At 43.0% G+C, this 19,023-nt stretch overlaps 1 protein-coding gene across 1 annotated transcript in view; it reads left to right on the forward strand.

Annotated features, from left to right (window-relative positions):
* The window catches only part of FNTA (farnesyltransferase, CAAX box, alpha), a 33,990-nt gene extending 28,296 nt beyond the window's left edge, over nucleotides 1-5,694 (forward strand). Inside the window, exons 6-9 of the mRNA XM_049771874.1 lie at nucleotides 633-781; nucleotides 1,235-1,297; nucleotides 3,209-3,380; nucleotides 5,066-5,694. Of these exons, the coding sequence (XP_049627831.1) occupies nucleotides 633-781; nucleotides 1,235-1,297; nucleotides 3,209-3,380; nucleotides 5,066-5,188 (507 nt within the window). The 3' untranslated portion in view covers nucleotides 5,189-5,694. The remainder of the gene's footprint in view (nucleotides 1-632; nucleotides 782-1,234; nucleotides 1,298-3,208; nucleotides 3,381-5,065) is intronic.
* The last annotated feature ends 13,329 nt before the right edge of the window (nucleotides 5,695-19,023 follow it).

Here is a 19,023-nt window from a genome sequence, read left to right on the forward strand (position 1 = left end):
AAAAAACTTTATGGGGCCAGAGTGGTGGCGCAAGCAGTAAGGCATCTGCCTTGTGCGTGCTAGCCTAGGACAGACCGTGGTTTGATCCCAGCGTCCCATATGGTCCCCCATGCCAGGAGCGATTTCTGAGTGCATAACCAGGAGTAACCCCTTAGTGTCACCGGGTGTGGCCCAAAAACAAACAAAATAAAACCCTTTATAATGTATCTAATCCAATTGAGTTTACTATTTTTCTTTATAGAATCATTTTTTCATATATATACTTCATATGTTTTACTATCAAATCATATTAAATGTATATACTGCATATAATTATCTTATTTCTGAATTTTTCTGTGCATAAATATTATTTATTTTGTTTTTAATTTTTCTAGACTAGATCTTAGGCCAGATAATGTAAACATGTCTTTTAGTATTTAAATTTTTTCAAGACAATAGTAGTGAATCGTCACATTTTTCACTTGGCCTGTGCTTTTTCAAAAAACTCTCTCTTTTTTACTTGAAATTACAAGTTTCTTGCACATATGTGATGTTTTAAATTCTACTCGTTTATCTTTTGTAACATTTTATTTTTATTGCCTTACAAACAACAGAACATTTAATTGTATGCTTTATTTTATGTTTTCTCCCAGGAATTTAAGCTTTGGAATAATGAGCTGCAATACGTAGACCAACTTCTCAAAGAGGATGTGAGAAATAATTCAGTCTGGAACCAAAGATACTTCGTAATCTCTAACACTACTGGCTACAGTGATCATGCTATTTTGGAAAGAGAAGTGCAGTTAGTAATATCCTTCATTTATTCATTTATTAGAAAAAAAAACACTTTGTTTTTGGTATGGAGATTCAGTACAGGAGTTTAATCCCAAGCACCAAATGACTTCTAGAGCATCACAGGGTATGTGGTGGGCCCAAGCATGGCCAAAGTAGCCCTGAGAAAGGAGGACCCTGACACCTCAAGGCTGAACTAGCACCTAATACGTTCCTAAGCTGGTAACTGATGATCTACCTGGTTGAGGATCAATGGGCGTGGCCCCCTCTCTCCCTGTGCTAATTGATAAATGTAGAATCAAGGAATTCTTTGTTTTTGTTATGACCTAGAAAAATATCAAGCCCTCTAGGGGAGAGAAATGAAACACATGTTCAAGCTATATCACAATCTTATTATAATGTTTCTAATTAATTTAATTACTCTCTTAAAATTACACATATGTATGTGATCTTTTTCATACAGGTACACTCTGGAAATGATCAAACTAGTACCACATAATGAAAGTGCATGGAACTATTTGAAAGGGTAATTGTTGGTTTTCTTTTTTTTTTTTTTCTGTAAAAATAAATCTGCCTGGTTATATGCATTATGGAATATGTCCCTAATTGAATTCCAAAAGGATACTAAAGTGTTTTTCCCTTTTCATTGGACTAGGAGTTTAAGATTAGAAATTTGGTGATGTAGAGGTGAGCTAACTATATACATCAGAACTTAAAAGAGTCAGCACTATTATAAATATGTATCCTAACTATAATTAAGAAATGAATGTGAAAGCCTGAGCTGTTGTACAGCATATAAAGCACTTGTTTTTTAAGCTGCCAACCTGATTCAATCCCTGGCATCTCATATAGTCCCCCAGGCAAGTTACCAACCTGATTCAATTCCTGGCATCTTATATAGTCCCCCAGGCACAGCCAGGAGTGCTGAGTGCTGAGCCAGGAGGAACCCCAGAGCATCACTAGGTGTGGACTTCCTTCTGCCCCAAGAAAAAGAGTTTGTTAAGGAGGTGGAATGTAGAAATAGGGGGAAACCGTAGGACATTTGGTGGAGGAACATTTGATACTGGTAGTGAGAAGGAGTTGGAACATTCATGTCTGAAACATTCATTAGCAGTCCTGTAAATCAGTTTAAATAAAGGACTTTAAAAGTTATAAAAATCGGGGCCGGAGAGATAGCATGGAGGTAAGGTGTTTGCCCTTCATGCAGGAGGTCATCGGTTCGAATCCCGGCGCCCCATATAGTCCCCCATGCCTGCCAGGAGCAATTTCTTTTTTTTTTTTTTTTTTTTTTTTTTGTAGTTTTTGGGTCACACCCGGTAGTGCTCAGGGGTTATTCCTGGATCCAGGCTCAGAAATTGCTCCTGGCAGGCACGGGGGACCATATGGGACGCCGGGATTCGAACCGATGACCTCCTGCATGAAAGGCAAACGCCTTACCTCCATGCTATCTCTCCGGCCCCACCAGGAGCAATTTCTGAGCCTGGAGCCAGGAATAACCCCTGAGCACTGCCGGGTGTGACCCAAAAACCAAAAAAAAAGTTATAAAAATCAGGGGCCGAAGAGATAGCATGGAAGTAAGGCATTTGCTTTGCATGCAGAAGATCAGTGGTTCGAATCCTGGCATTCCATATGGTCCCTCGAGCCTACCAGAGCAATTTCTGAGTGTAGAGCCAGGAGTAACCCCTGAGCGCTGCCGGGTGTGATCCAAACCCCTCCCCCCCAAAAAAAGTTATAAAAATCAAGACTTTTAATGTTTATTAATCCTAGATATATTTGATATATTTATGAATTCTTATTGAAAATATTGTATTATATTGCTGACATGACTCCTTGTGAATTTCAAAAGCTCAAATATCACAAAGTACAGTCACATTTAGAGATGTATGAGGAATTTGGGGTCTATAATAATTGCAGTGCTTAAGGGGAGAAGGAACCATCTCAGGATATCTGTTTTTAAAAGAGGTTAATTTTTTTTTTTTTTTTGGTTTTTTTGGGCCACACCCGTTTGACACTCAGGGGTTACTCCTGGCTATGTGCTCAGAAATCGCCCCTGGCTTGGGGGGACCATATGGGACGCCGGGGGATCGAACCGCGGTCCGTTCCTTGGCTAGCGCTTGTAAGGCAGACACCTTACCTCTAGCGCCACCTTCCCGGCCCCTAATTTTTGGTTTTAACTTTAACAATTTGAACTGCACAATGACCACTTTTAGTCTTCATTATTTACTTATTTACTTATCTTCGTACACTTGTAATATCTGTGATAAAATGTATATAATTTGAAGTTTTTACTTAAATCGCTCGTTTAGAGCAAGTATCTTTTTTTTTTTTTTTTGCGGGGGGAGTCACAACTGAGCAAGTCTCTTTTCTTGCTTATAGAGGTTAATTTCTTTTGATCTTCTTTTGTTCTCAGAGTAGTTTTAATTTTTTTTTTTTTTAGCATTTTGCAGGATCTTGGTCTTTCCAAATATCCCAATTTATTAAATCAATTACTTGATTTACAACCAAGTCACAGTTCCCCCTATTTAATTGCCTTTCTTGTGGATATCTATGAAGACATGCTAGAAAACCAGTGTGACAACAAGGAGGACATTCTTAATAAAGCACTAGAGGTAAGCTGGTAAAGTGGTTTTCTTTTTGATATATTAAAATTAGGTCTCCTCTTTGCTACTAATTCATGCCTCTTTCTAATACAGTGAAATGGAAGCTCACTGCCTAGAGTCCCAAAAAGCCAAATACCATGCTAGAAGGGAAAGGCTTTATTGCAGTCAAGTATTGCAGTACAAGGAAAGCAGGGACAGTGCTCAGATCTGCATATCCGTACTCTGTTTCAGAGACATACAAGTTGGGGTGAGGCTTGACAATTCTGTATTTTTGCTTGAAAAACAGGTTTACACAGGATTGGAAAGGGTCTAGATGTGATCTGGTTTCTTGGGTGTTCTCTGCATTCCTTCTAAAACAGTTTATGGCAGGTCTTGGATTCTTTTTTTTTTTTTTTTTTTTTGGGGGGGGGGGGCCACACCCTGTGACGCTCAGGGGTTACTCCTGGCTTTGTGCTCAGAAGTTGCTCCTGGCTTCTTGGGGGACCATATGGGACGCCGGGGGATCGAACCGCGGTCCGTCCTAGGCTAGTGCAGGCAAGGCAGGCACCTTACCTCCAGCGCCACCGCCCGGCCCCAGGTCTTGGATTCTTGGCCCTTTAAAAATGTAAAAGGCAAGTAGGAAAGGGGGTACAAAGGGGTAGGTTGAATTCATTTCTGCTAATTAGTCTTCCCTGACAAAACTAACATCAGGCTGGGGAGATTACTCAAAAGTACTAGAGCTCATGGGGCCGGAGAGATAGCATGCCTTGCATGCAGAAGGACGGTGGTTCGGGGAGTAATGTCTTTTCTTTTTTTTTTTTTTTTTTTGGGGGGGGGGGTCACACCTGGCAGCGCTCAGGGGTTCCTCCTGGCTCTATGCTCAGAAATAGCTCCTGGCAGGCTCAGGGAACCATATGGGATGCCGGGATTCGAACCACCGACCTTCTGCATGCAAGGCAAACACTTTACCTCCATGCTATCTCTCCAGCCCCTAGAGCCAGGAGTAACCCCTGAGTGCGCTGGATGTGACTCAAACACTCCCTCCCCCAAAAGCTTATGGTTTACATACAGAAGCCCCAAACTCTCTCCCCCAAAAGCTTATGGTTTACCATACAGAAGCCCCAAGTTTGATCTCTACTACGTCATGGTTCCCTGAGCAGTAAGCTGAGAGTAGGTTCTCTCTCTCCAAGAACTGAATGGTGTGCCTCCCTCCACAAACAACCAAATATAGTGTGTAGCATAGTTACTACTTCTGCAAAGCAGTTCCTACAAAAAACAATGCGATAGAACTGCTTTTTAATTTCTAAATGTTCAGTAGGCTTATCTGTCCTTGTGCTTCAAGGGTCAGCTAAAAGGACAATAGACATAGTGCAGCAGATGGCCAAACTGTTCAGTCCCCGCATCACATATGGCTCCCTGAGCACAGAGGGAGGAGTAAGTCCCCAAAACAGCTAGGTAGCCCAAAAGATTAACAAACAACAATTACCTTCAAGGGTACCAGAAGCCAGTTAGGGCTCTTCCAGGACAATACCTACATCACTAATCAATGCCCTCATTATATGTGGCAATAGTATTATATCTCATTTGAATATGATTTTAGTCTGTGTACTAGAAGTCAGCTGTGCTAACCACTATATTGCCAATACTGATACAAAAGAGATTTACCAAGTTGAATAACAAATTTTCTTCAGTGATTTTTGCTTTTCATTTTGCAGTTATGTGAAATTCTAGCGAAAGAAAAGGACACTATAAGAAAGGAATATTGGAAATATATTGGAAGATCCCTTCAAAGCAAACACAGCACAGAAAGCAAGCCTTCAACAAATACGCAGCAATAACACCATCCAGAAGAATTTGATGGAATGCTTTTTTTTTTTAAAGACTCTAATGCAAGAGTTTAAAACTAGGATGGTCATTCCCTTCTGGGATAAAACATGCATTACAGAAGTCATTGCTTTTTAACAAGAACTAAGTGTGATGTTCCTTAGGTGCTGCTGCTCTTCAGACTAGTTCTATGTAACTTGATTCTTTTAAAGCAGAATACTTCTGGGGAGTGAGGGTATGGGAGGGAGAAAATCAAAAAGTCCCATAAAGAAAGATAATTTTGTAGTCTTATCAACATTTATTCTAATCCTTTAGTGTCACCTTCTCCCTCAGGACTTGCAGCAATCATGATTGAAGGTAACTTGTATGGATGTGGGTGACTTGATTTTGGGTTAAGCAAGCAGGGAATGCATTTGTGATATTAGAGCTGCTATGCCACACTTATAATATTTTGCTATCACTGTAACCAACTAATGCCAAAAGAATGGTTTTGTAATAAAATTAAAGATGTGTCCTAGAACATTGTGAGTCTCCCTTTTTTAAATAGCATTAACTTTGTACAAGGAGACATTGCATTGTTTCAGCTTAGAAAAACATTGAATAAGAAAATACTGCAAATTGTAGAGATCAAGAAACACAATTTTGGGCCCGGAGAGATAGCACAGTGGTGTTTGCCTTGCAAGCAGCCGATCCAGGACCAAAGGTGGTTGGTTTGAATCCCGGTGTCCCATATGGTCCCCCGTGCCTGCCAGGAGCTATTTCTGAGCAGACAGCCAGGAGTAATCCCTGAGCACTGCCGGGTGTGACCCAAAAACAAAAACAAAAAAAAAACACAATTTTGGGGCCAGAGAGATAGCATGGAGGTAGGTCATTTGCCTTGCATGCAGAAGGACGGTGGTTTGAATCCCGGCATCCCATATAGTCCCCTGAGCCTGCCAGGAGTGATTTCTTTTTTTTTTTTTTTTTGGTTTTTTTGGGCCACACCCGGCAGTGCTCAGGGGTTACTCCTGGCTATCTGCTCAGAAATAGCTCCTGGCAGGCACGGGGGACCATATGGGACACCGGGATTCGAACCAACCACCTTTGGTCCTGGATCGGCTGCTTGCAAGGCAAACGCCACTGTGCTATCTCTCCGGGCCCGCCAGGAGTGATTTCTGAGAATTGAGCCAGTAGTAACTCCTGAGTGCTGCTGAGTGTGACCCACCCCCTCCCTCTCAAAAAAAGAAACCCAGTTTTTTGTTTGCTTTGGGGTTTTGTTTGTTTTTTTGGGCCACACCCCGCAGCACTCGGGTTACTCCTGGCTCTGCACTCAGAAATTACTCCTGGCCGTTTGGGGGACAAGTGGGAAGCCAGAGATTGAACCTGGGTTGGCTGTGTGCAAAACAAAGGCCCTACTCATGGTTCTAAGAAACAGAATTTTGTCAAAGGAAATATTTTAAAATTTCAATTGTTCATAGTGATGGAACAGAACTGCTAGAACCATAAAGAAAGACGCTGTCCTAGGCTTCATTCTACAACTTGTGCAAATACCAAGATCTCAAGTTAGAGGCCTGATTCTACCATCCACACTGAGTGGAAAGTTTCCTGGCACCATAAAAATTCCTTGGGATGTGAAAAGGAGCGTGTACAGAGCCTGTAGTTACTCCCATGACAGTATCTTTCAAAGGCAGAGAAACCCTGTATCTTTTAGGCCAAAGGAATTTCCTTTCTAATTTCCCCAATATTTACTATGCCTATGCAAAAAAAAAAAACTTGCCACACCAGTCCTTGCTCCAGGCAGGCTCGGGGGACCATATGGAATGCCAGGATTCGAGTCACCATCTTCTGCATGCAAGGCAAAATGCCTTACCTCTATGCTATCTCTCCGGTCTCAGGGAGAGTGGGTTTTGTTTTTTGTTTGTTTGTTTGTTTGTTTTTTTGGTCTTTTGTTAAGGGGTCACACCAGCTGCGCTCTGGGGTTCCTCCTGGTTCTGCACTCAGAAGTCACTCCTGCCAGGCTCGGGGGACCATAGGGGATGTTGGTATTCGAACCATGGTCTGTTTGTCCCTTTAGACCATTTCCAGTCTGTCCTCTGTCCATTTTTATTTTTTAATGTTTTTTCTTTTGTTCTCTTGGTTATTGTTTGGCTATTGTATTTGTTGCTTTGGTGCTTTTTTTGTAGTTGCTAGTTTTGGCGTTTGATTTTTGTTTCTTTTCTGTTTTGTTTATTTTGTTTTTGTTGTAGGTTGTTGTTGGTTTTTTTTCTATTTTTTGTTATGTTTTTCTTCTTTTTTTCCCTTCTTTTTAAATTGATATTTATAACCTCTAGACAGAATTCCCCTGGTGTTTTTGTTTGTTTTTTCTTTTTTTTCAAACAGAACCATATAACTTGAATCATCTTGTTCTGCCTCGTAAATTGAGGGGGGAAAATAGATGGTACCAGAACCAAACAGTCATATGAACATTGAGTAGAAAAAAGGATCAGACTTAAACACCAAACCCAAAGTCAAAGACAACAGAATTGATAGCCAATCTTCAACAAGCTATACACAGGGGATCAATGACCATAGCATTCTGGGGGGCAAAGGAAGGGGATTTTGGCAATTGGGGTGGAAGGAGGACAACACGTGGTGGGAATACCCTGATTCAATGCCACTATGTACCGCAAATATTACTGTGAAAGATTTGTAAATCACTTTGGTCACAATAAAAATTTTTAAAAAATCCATTGTTCTCTCTCTCTCTCTCTTTTTTTTTTTTTTGGGCCACACCCTGTGATGCTCAGGGGTTACCCCAGATATGCACTCAGAAATCCCTTCTGGGACCATATGGGATGCCAGGGGGTGGAACCAAGGTCCATTCCTAGATTGGCTGCGTACAAGGTGTATGCCCTACTGCTGTGCTGTCGCTCTGGCCCCTGAATTGTTTAATTTTTTTGTTCTTTTATTCTCCATAGCAGAATCATGGTGATTAGTTATTTTTTTGTTTGGTTTTGTTTTGTTGATTTTGTTTGGCCACACCTAGTGGCACTCGCGTTAGTTACTCCTGGCTCTGCTCAGAAATCATCCCTGGCAGACTTGGGGGACCATATGGGATGCCAGGGTTCGGACCACCATCTGTCCTGGGTTGGCTGTGTGCAAGGCAGTAAAATCCATACAGAGAAAACACAATTTAACCAGAAATATAGTGACCAATGAAAATAGGGTCAAGAGATTAGCCTAGCATAAAGTTAATTTTTCGCATGTAACCCAGGTGCAGGAAGTTCTGAAAGCAGCTTCTCGTTTGTTGGTCTTCAGCTGGTCTTGGATCCTACATCTCAGTCTTCACCTTATGTGTTAGGCTGCTGGGGTCTCCTCAAAAACTCCTGAAAGTTAGGAGTCTGAAGTCCTTGCAAAAGGTGCCTTTAGTAGAGGAAAGATGGTGGTGGTGTCTGGGACACTGTCCAGAGTCTTCAACTCTTTCCCCTTCACTGCCTGCTTCTGTCTCACCTGAATGGACCTCTGCCATGATATGTTGTGTGATAGCTGAGTGAGGCTGGGGCATAAATTGAGCAAACCCATGTCGATTGGGAACATGTCTGCTACCTTAGCAGATTTTGGTCCCCTCTCCTTTCACAACTTCAAACTCCACAGTCTCCCCATCTCCACCGCTACACAGAAACTTCCTGCGATTGTTTCTCTTAATAGCTGTCCAGTGAACAAAGACATCTTCTTTGGTGTCATTTCTGTTGATAAATCCATTGAACTATTTGACAGTGTCCAACAACTGGCACCCGAACCTTGGACTGACTTGAACCCTGGACTCAAGAAGACCTCAGCAATGGTGAGTGCCAGTTGTGATTTGACCCTTTGGTGGATTATCACCATGACAGCCCCCTTGAGGTGGACTGAATACGCTATGCCTTTCACTGGAACATCAGTGAACATAGTTCCTGTTCTGAATGGCTTCATGTTTCTCGGGTCTATTTACCTGCATTTCCTACACTGGACTGTCTGTGCCAGGCTCCCTAGAGGTTCTCTTGCATTCCCATTGCTTTTTTTTTTTTTTTTTGGGTTACACCCAGCAGCACTCAGGGTGCTGGCTCTACACTCAGAAATCGCTCCTGGTAGGCTCAGGGGACCATATGGGGTGCCGGAATTCGAACCACCGACCTGCATGCAAGGCAAACACCTTACCACCATGCTATTCTCTCCAGACCCTCCCATTGCTTTCTTAAGCACCTTCCTCTAAAGTGTTGAGGCATGAATTTGAACTACCTTAGTCTAAACTTTAGAGAAAGTAGAATATCAAGTTCCCAAAAGGTTGCATTCTTTTTGTTTTGTTTTAGTTGTGTTTGGCCACACTCGGCAGTATTCAGGAGTGTAGTGATTTCTGGGGGATTGGGGACCATATGGGATGCTGGAGATAAACCCAGTCAGATTGTGCAAGCAAAGTACCCTACCTGCAGAGGAAAGGAGGCACCTCCAGACACATCAATTCAAGATCAACTTAATCCAAATTTGAGACTTCGGACTTTCTGTTCCATGGATGTGATTCTGTAGGACTCCTCTCAATGAAGGCAGTGAATCAGTGCTGGGCATTCAAAGGAGACTTGCATGGCTCCTTTGAGTGAAGGTCACCATCACATTCCAATTGACCTATCACTGGAAAACTAGTTGTAGGATTCTCTCCTGCCCCCATTTTTCTTTAGTTTCTTGGAGGGGGGGTCTGAACTGGAAAAGTGATTTGCTGAAACAATCTACCCTAACCCAGGAACATTCCATCCTTTCTCCCTATTCATGGTTCGGTACTGGTAAAAGTCTATCTTTCTGACTTTATTTACCACAATCTCATCATCTACAACTGCTCTATTTTATTCTACCTCTTCTAAGAACATGTAGGCAAAATTCTCCATAACATGGAGACTAACAGCATCTTCAAGGAGGAAGCAGCACTATTCAAACAAGTGGAAGCAGAGATAAACAAATGGGACTATATTAAACTGACAAGCTTCTGCACCTCAAAGGAAATAGTGACTAGGATACATGGGCCACTCAGAGAATGGGAGAAACTATTCAGCCAAAACCCATCAGATAAGGGGCTAATAGCGAAGATTTACTAGGTACTGACAGAACTTAACAAGAAAAAGACATCCAACCCCATCAAAAATGGGGAGAAAAAATGAAAGACATTTCCTCAAAGAAGAAATACAAATGGCCAAAAGGCACATGAAAAATGCTCCACATCACTAATTGTCAGGGAAATGCAAATCAAAACAATGATGAGGTACTATCTCACGCCACAGAGACTGGCACATATCACACACAAAAAAAAACAAGAACAGTCATGGGCCCAGAGAGAGGCAGCAGTAGGGTGTTGCCTTGCACACAACTGAACCAGGACAGACCTCGATTCGATCCCCCAGTGTCCCATATCATCCCTCAAGCCAGAAGCAATTTCTGAGCGTCACCAGGTGTGGCCCAAAACCAAACAAAAACAATCTGCTGATAGGGATGTGGGAAGAAGAGAACTCTCATTCACTGCTGGTGGGAATGCCATCTAGTCTAGCCTTTATGGAAAACAATATGGACATTCCTCAAAAAACTGGAAATTGGGGCCGGAGAGATAGCATGGAGGTAAGGCATTTGCCTTTCATGCACAAGGTCATTGGTTCAAATCTCGGCATCCCATATGGTCCCCTGAGCTTGACAGGAGCGATTTCTGAGCATGGAGCCAGGAGTAACCCCTGAGCACTGCCGGGTATGACCCAAAAACCAAAAAAAAAAACAAAAACAAAAAAAACTGGAAATTGAGGTCCCATATGATCCAGCTATACCTCTCCTAGGAATATACCCTAGGAACACAAACAAAATACAAAAATACACAAACACAAAAGAAAAACAATACAAAAAAAGGCTTTTGCACACCTATATTCATTGCAGCACTATTTACAATAAGCCAGAATCTGGAAACAACCCAGATGCACGACAACAGATGAACGGCTAAAGAAACTGGTACATGTACACAATGAATTGCTATGCAGCCAATAGGAAAAATGAAGTCACGTAATTTTCCTACACATGGATGGACATGAAAACTATTATGCTGAATAAAATAAGCCAAAGGGAGAGAGAAAGACACAGAATAGTCCCATTTGTGGGATTTAAGAAAAATAAAAGACAGTATTGTAATAATACCCAGCAACAATAGAGACGAGGACTGAAAGGACCAGCCCATGATATGAAGCATACTACAAAGAGTGATGAGTGCTGTTAGAGAAATAATTACTCTAACAACTATCAAATGGTAGTGAGTGAGAGAAATAAATTGCCTGTCTCAAATACAGGCAGGAGATGAGAGAGGAGGGAGATGGATAGTGGGAAGGTTACACTGGTAAAGGGGAGGTGTTCATTTTTATAACTGAAACCCAACTACAAACTTGTTTGTAATCATGATGCTTAAATAAATATAAAAATTAAAAAACATGAAACTACTTTGCATGCTTCTTAACCTCTGTATTATCTCCTTAGCCTAAGATGTGGGTTTTTTGGGGTGAAGGGTATGTTTTTTGTTTTTGTTTTTGGGCCACACCTGGCGGTGCTCAGGGGTTACTCCTGGCTGTCTGCTCAGAAATAGCTCCTGGCAGGCACGGGGGACCATATGGGACACCGGGATTTGAACCAACCACCTTTGGTCCTGGATCGGCTGCTTGCAAGACAAACGCCGCTGTGCTATCTCTCCGGGCCCGAGGGATATGTTTTAAAACACAATCTTTATTTACTATATAAAACTGGCGAAGTATTAAAAAAAAAAAGAATCTTGCATCTGGGCCTAAGGAGATATTCAGCATGCTGGAATTCATGCTTTGCATGCAGGAAGCCCAGGTTTCCCCCCTGAATGCTGCTTGATATGGTCCAACAAGATAAAACAAATAAAAATAAAGATGGTGCAGGGCCAGAGTGGTGGCACAGCGGTAGCGCGTTTGCCTTGCATGCCACTGACCTAGGACAGACTGCGGTTTGATCTCACAGAGTCCCATATGGTTCCCCAAGCCAGGAGCGATTTTTCAGCATAGCCAGGAGTTTAAAATATATATAAAGTTGGGGCCCGGAGAGATAGCACAGTGGCATTTGCCTTGCAAGCAGCCGATTCAGGACCAAAGGTGGTTGGTTCAAATCCCGATCCAGGACCAAAGGTGGTTGGTTCGAATCCCGGTGTCCCATATGGTCCCCCATGCCTGCCAGGAGCTATTTCTGAGCAGACAGCCAGGAGTGATCCCAGAGCATCGCCGGGTGTGGTCCCATAACCAAACCAAAACAAACAAACAAACAACAACAACAACAACAACAAAATATATATATATGTTGGCGAGCCCAGAGAGATAGCACAGCGGCGTTTGGCTTGCAAGCAGCCGATCCAGGACCAAAGGTGGTTGGTTCAAATCCCGGTGTCCCATATGGTCCCCCGTGCCTGCCAGGAGCTATTTCTGATCAGACAGCCAGGAGTAACCCCTGAGCACCGCCGGGTGTGGCTCAAAAACAAAAAAAATATTTATGTATGTGTGTTTGTGTGTGTATATATATATATATATATATATATATATATATATATATATAGTTGGCATTTGCAATCTTCTTTGTCATTGCTCATACTTTTAAAAGCATATGGCAGAACATTAATTTTTGCTATTATGGAAACATAGAAAGAGTGGAAAATTCAGCATCTTTATATCATCCAACAGCTTTTTGGGTGTTAAAATGTGTGTAGAACCTTTACAACCATCTATGTATATACTAATTGTTAGAAACTTATCTGTACTTTGCTTTAATACAGGTTTATTTGTGGGGAGGTGGGAAAGAATGACTTTTATTGAAAAAGTTATTAAAGTAAAAAACTAACTTGAAAAAAAAAAGAAAGAGTGGAAAATAAGAAATTAATTGCCCTGCAGTCTATTCTAGGGGCAATATTAATACATAATTATATATTGTGGTAGCATAATTATACAATTATATATCTATATCTATCTGTATATATCTACGTCTCTCTATATCTATGTATATATAGATCTATTTAGTGGTTATCACCCATTGTATATAAAGTTTTATATATATATATAATATATATACATATATATATATATAAAGTTACTTTACATGTAATGGGATTTTCCAGCAGTGCTTATTAGTAGGGGGGGCCTCCTGACAATTTGCAGTCAACCAATGCTTTGGGGACCATGATGTGCCTGGTATCAAACCAGGCAAGTTAATAATCCCTGAACCATCTCTCTGGCCCAGATTTTATCTTTTTGGGGGAGGAGGTTTACACCTTGCAATGTCAGGAGACATTCCTGACTTTATGCTCAGGGGTCACCCCTGGCAGTACTGGGCCACCATACTTTGGGGGGGGGGGTCACACCTTTGGTGCTCAGGGGTTACTCCTGGCTCTGCATGCAAAAGTTGCTCCTGGCAGGCTCAGGGGACCATATGGGATGTCGGGATTTGAACTGGGGTTTGTCCTGTGTTGGCTGCATGCAAAGTAAATGCCTTACCATTGTGCCTTCGGCCCTGGGCCACCATATTTAATGCTAGGGATTGAATCAGGGTTGGTCGCATGCAAGACAAATGCTTTCCCACTGTACTATATCGCTGGCCCAGTTCTCTCTCTCTCTCTCTCTCTCTCTCTCTCTCTCTCTCTCTCTCTCTCTCTCTCTCTCTCCCCCCCCCCCCTTTTGGTTTCTGGGTCACACCCAGCAGCGCTCAGGGTCACACCTGGCTCTATGCTCGGAAATCACTCCTGGCAGGCTCGGGGGACCATATGGGATGCCGGGATTCAAACCACCGACCTTCTGCATGAAAGGCAAACACCTTACCTCCATGCTATCTCTCCGGTCCCAACCAGTTCTATCTTTTTAATGAAATTGCTTGCCCACCTTAGTTTTATGTTATGAATATCCTTTCATGACACTGTAGATTTAGCAATTTGTCATCTTATTATGACAAAAATTGTATAACATAACATTTGCAATTTTATTTAAATGGATGTATACACATTCATATTATTTTGCAACTATTACCATCAGTCATCCTGTGACGATCATACTCTACCATTTAATTTTGATCTATTTACTTTTTACAATGGCCATGCCCTGCTCTTCTGGGGGTGGGAGAGGCCCTGTGATGGAGGATATTAAATTCAGAGCTTCCATCAGTGACACTGATATGTGATCCCTTGTACATGCATTTCCAATTTCTCTAAATGGATTTCTATGGCCCCTTCTACATACGATTGAAGATGTCTGTTTTTTATTGCTTTGGGGCCACACCCTGTGACACTCAGGGGTTACTCCTGGCTATGTGCTCATAAATCACTCCTGGCTTGGGGAACCATATGGGACGCTGGGGGATTGATCTTAAGTAAATCTGCCACATGCAAGACAAACGCTCGATCGCTGTGCCGTACCCGAGACAGGCATTCTATTTCTCTCACTATGATTATCATTGCTAATAATATATTAATTTTAAAAGTTGAGTTTGCATTTTAACTAAGAAATATAGATCTTAGGAAAGAATTTAAACATTTAATCATGTTCTACCAAAGCAACTATGAAAAAAGTCATAAAACTATTTCCTTAAAGATGCTATTAAGTAGTATGACAATTATGAATTTTATACAGAATTTATACACAAAATAAAATATTGACTTGATTTTCCTAGTTTGTAGAAAGAGTCAAAGTAAGGATACATTTTTATTTTAGATTCATTTTATGGTTGTTTTTCTCTTTTTTCTTTTTCTGGTTTTTGGGCCATACCACATGATGCTCAGGGGTTTATTCCTGGCTATGTGCTCAGAAATCACTCCTGGCAGGCTCAAGGGACCATATGGGATGCCGGGGCTGAACCCGGTTGGTCTCATGCAAGGGAAATGCCCTGCCACTGTGCTTTTGCTCCAGCCCCATGATTAAAGGTTTTAAATTTTTACTCTCATGGATGTTGAAAAATTTGAATTCCTGTAAGTCAACATAGGCATTTCCATTTGTTTGCTCTTCAGTAAGGTGATGGGCAAGTAGCTTCAAATTCGTTTAATTTGAATTACCAACTGGGCTTAGATTTTGTTCTTTTTGTTTTATTTGGCAATGCTCTGGTCTATTTCCTGAACCTGCACGTTGGAATTACTCGTGAAGGGCTTGGGGGGCCATATAGAATGCTGGGAATCGAACCCGGGTCTGTTCGCTACATTCAAGGCAAAAAACCCTAAATTCCGTGCTGTCTTTCTGCCTCTGTCTTTATTCTTTTGGAAAGCAAAGAAGCAAAGACACTTCTGGTTTAAAACAAAAACAAAAACAAGGGGCTGGAGAGAGAGCACAGCGGTAAGGCATTTGCCTTGCATGCAGCTGATCCAGGATGAACTATGGTTCGAATCCCAGCATCCCATATGGTCCCCCTGTGTCTGCTGGGGATGATTTCTGAGCCCAGAGCCAGGAGTAACCCCTGGGTGCTGCGGGGTGTGACCCAAAAAGGAAAAAAGAAGAACAACCATAAAATGAATCTAAAATAAAAATATATCCTTACTTTGACTCTTTCTACAAACTAGGAAAATCAAGTCAATATTTTATCTTGTGTATAAATTCTGTATAAAATTCATAATTGTAATACTACTTAATAGCATCTTTAAGGAAATAGTTTTATGGTTTCTTTCTGGGACCTTCTGGGACCTCCCAGTGCTGGCCGGTTCGGGGTCCCTCCCAGGGACACTGACAGTATGGCGCCTGTTAGCAAGTTGGGCCTAGCGGCCTGGTGGGAATCCCATCCATCCCTTCCCAGCCGCAGCAGCCCTGGTCGTCCAGGCGCGAGCTGCGAGGCGCCACCAGGGGGCGCCGTTGCGCTCGCGCTGCTCGGGGACGTTTCCGGCCGCGCCTGCGCAGGAGGCTGCGCGGCCTGGCTGGGCCCAGGTAGGCGCTCGGGGCGAGGGCCGGCGGGCTGGCTTGGGTCGGGGCAGCCGAGGAGATTCGCCGGGTGCAATCGTGGCCTTGCTGCTGCAACGCGGGGTGCGGCCTGTTGAGGTCTTGCCGCCTCTCGTCGCCTTGGGGAGCACGGGGAAAGGTGGAAGCCCCCCAGTGCTTAAGGGGATCGCTTTTAGGGGCCTCCAGTCTGGCAGGGTGGACCCCCTGGGGGTGTCAAAGCATCTGTACTTGGATGAAGCCGGTTGTATTCTCTCTTTGGAAGTCTGCTGTGGGTAGAGGGGCTCCCAGGTCCCCTTCCCAGCCCACCTCCCCCCAATATCCCTACCCTCTGTCTAGGAAAGATTTTGAGATGTTTTAGGAAGTCCTTTGTACCTGGATTTCTCCCACCCTTCAGGCCCCCCTCCCAACCCCAGGCCCATATTTTTGACCCTGGCAACCTGTTGCAGTCTCTTTTTTTTGGGGGGGGGAGGCTTATTTCTGAGCTTCTGGAAATTACCTTCTGCTGCACAGCCTTCCCTCATGCTCTGAGCACCTTCCAGGCTTTAAAAACAGGATTTTTAAAAGAGTTGGATCCAAAAGATAGCTGGGAGGGGGCTTGCCTTGCACAGGATCGACCCAGGTTCCATCCCTGCTTCCTCTCCATAGTCTCTTGAGCCCCCCACCAGGAGTAATTTCTTAGTGCAGAGGCAGAAATAATCTCTGAGCACCACCAGGTGTGTGATCCCCAAGCCTTTCCTCTCTACCCACAAAAAAGAGCCATTAAGTGTTGGGTGATAGAAAGACTTTTAAGGATGTCTCATTGGCCATGCTGTCTTCATCCATTCAGCCCAGCACTGAAAATTGGGAGGATTTGAGGCCAGAAAACTTTTGATCCTACCTCACTTCACCTCCTATTAGGTTTCCTTGTCTTTTTGTTTTTGTTTTGTTTGTGGTGATGAGGTTTGCTTCCCAGCAGTGATGGGGTTCTTTTATGCTTCTGCATAAAAGGCAAGAATGTTTTGCCTTCTCTCCTCTCCAGTACCCTTTTCTTTTCTTTTCTTTCCTTTTTCTTTTTTTTTTTTTTTTTTTTTTTTTTTTTGGTTTTTGGGCCACACCCGGTGATGCTCAGGGGTTACTCCTGGCTATGCGCTCAGAAGTCGCTCCTGGCTTGGGGGACCATATGGGAAACCGGGGGATTGAACCACGGTCCATCCAAGGCTAGCACAGGCAAGGCAGGCACCTTACCTCTAGCGCCACCGCCCGGCCCCATCCAGTACCCTTTTCTATCTTCTGCTGGTTGGAGGTGTTCTGTAGCTCATCTTTGAGCTCACTATTTGTCCTCAGCAGCTGTTACTCTGCTGGTGAGGCCTTTAAGTGAGTTTTTCATGTTGCTGACCAAATTTTTCAGTTCTGTCATTTCTTTTTTTTTTTGGCGGGGGGCACACCTGGTGGCGCTCAACAAAGCAAAACAAAAAACATCCCAACAGCTATAGACCCTGACTTATGGTCTAAATTGAGAAATGCTTTCTTACTTTCAATATTGCTCAAGAGAGATGGCAGTTGCTGTCTTTAAGCGTATCTCCTAATGGGGCCGGAGAGATAACACAGAGGTAGGGCATTTGCCTTGCATGCAGAAGGACAGTTGTTCAAATCCCGGCACCCCATATGGTCCCCGAGTCTGCCAGGATCGATTTCTGAACATAGAGCCAGGAGTAACCCCTGAGCGCTGCTGGGTGTGACCCCAAAAATAAAAAAAAATAAAAGTATCTCCTAAGAGCTAGCGATAGCTGAATGGCTTAAAGTCCTTGCCTAGTAAGCAAAAGGTTGCACATTCAGTCATGTATCAGCACCAGTTCTGCACACAACAACTATGTGATACCCTGCATTAAACAATTTCCAGCACAATTAAAGGGCTGCAACTTCAGTGAACACCTCTCAAAGATGTGTAAACAAGGGCCTGAGTGATAGATAGCACAGTGGTAGAGTTTGCCTTGCTTGTGGCTGACTCAAGAAGGACCTGGGTTCGATCCTCAGTGTCCCAGATGGTCCCCCAAGCCAGGAGCGATTTCTGAGCAAATAGCCAGGAGTAACATCTGAGCGTCACCGGGTGTGGCCCAAGCCTTCCTCCTCAAAAAAGTATGTATAAACACTGGAGCTGGGAAGTGCAGCCCTCAATGAGCACCACAGCTGCAGAGTCCAACTCCTAGCAAGCATACCATGGGTCTTTACAAGGAAGCTGAGTAAACTGCCTCTCAGAAGGTTCATAGGCCTGGCTGCAGAGTGCAGCAGAAGGGAGAACAGAGGGCCTCACTTGAAGTAAAGGAGAATATTGCATGGGTGCCGAGAGATTATCAGTTATTGACCACCATTTAATGGCAGCAAGGATAAACAAATCAATATTTTCTTTTATTAGGAAAAGTGCAGCAGATAATAGAAGACACTTCTTTTCAAGATTGACTATTAGAAGAAATGATACTGCTGTGCTGACCCTTTACCTACAGGTAAGTGGCTGGGCCATTGAAAGAATAGAGTTGTCACTGAGATCATGAATACAGTGAAATACAGAAAGCAATTTGGAGGTGAAGGGTACAGTGTTCTAGAGGTTGAGTTTGAGTATTTGGTTACCATTTTCAGTTGTTCACATGCCAAAACTCTACCATTTTAAAGTATATAGTTCAGTGACTTTTAGTATATTTATAAGGTAGTAAATCAACACTATTTCAAAGAATATTTTGATTTTAAAAGTCCTCTGTTTTATAAGCCATTCCTCAGTTTCCCTTTATCCAACTACCAATCTGCTTTTCTTTTTTTTTTTTGGTTTTTGGGCCACACCCGGTAACGCTCAGGGGTTACTCCTGGCTATGTGCTCAGAAGTTGCTCCTGGCTCGGGGGACCATATGGGACACCGGGGGATCGAACCGCGGTCTGTCCAAGGCTAGCGCAGGCAAGGC

This window comes from Suncus etruscus, chromosome 4 (assembly GCF_024139225.1).
Source record: "Suncus etruscus isolate mSunEtr1 chromosome 4, mSunEtr1.pri.cur, whole genome shotgun sequence".
Lineage (NCBI taxonomy): Eukaryota > Metazoa > Chordata > Mammalia > Eulipotyphla > Soricidae > Suncus > Suncus etruscus.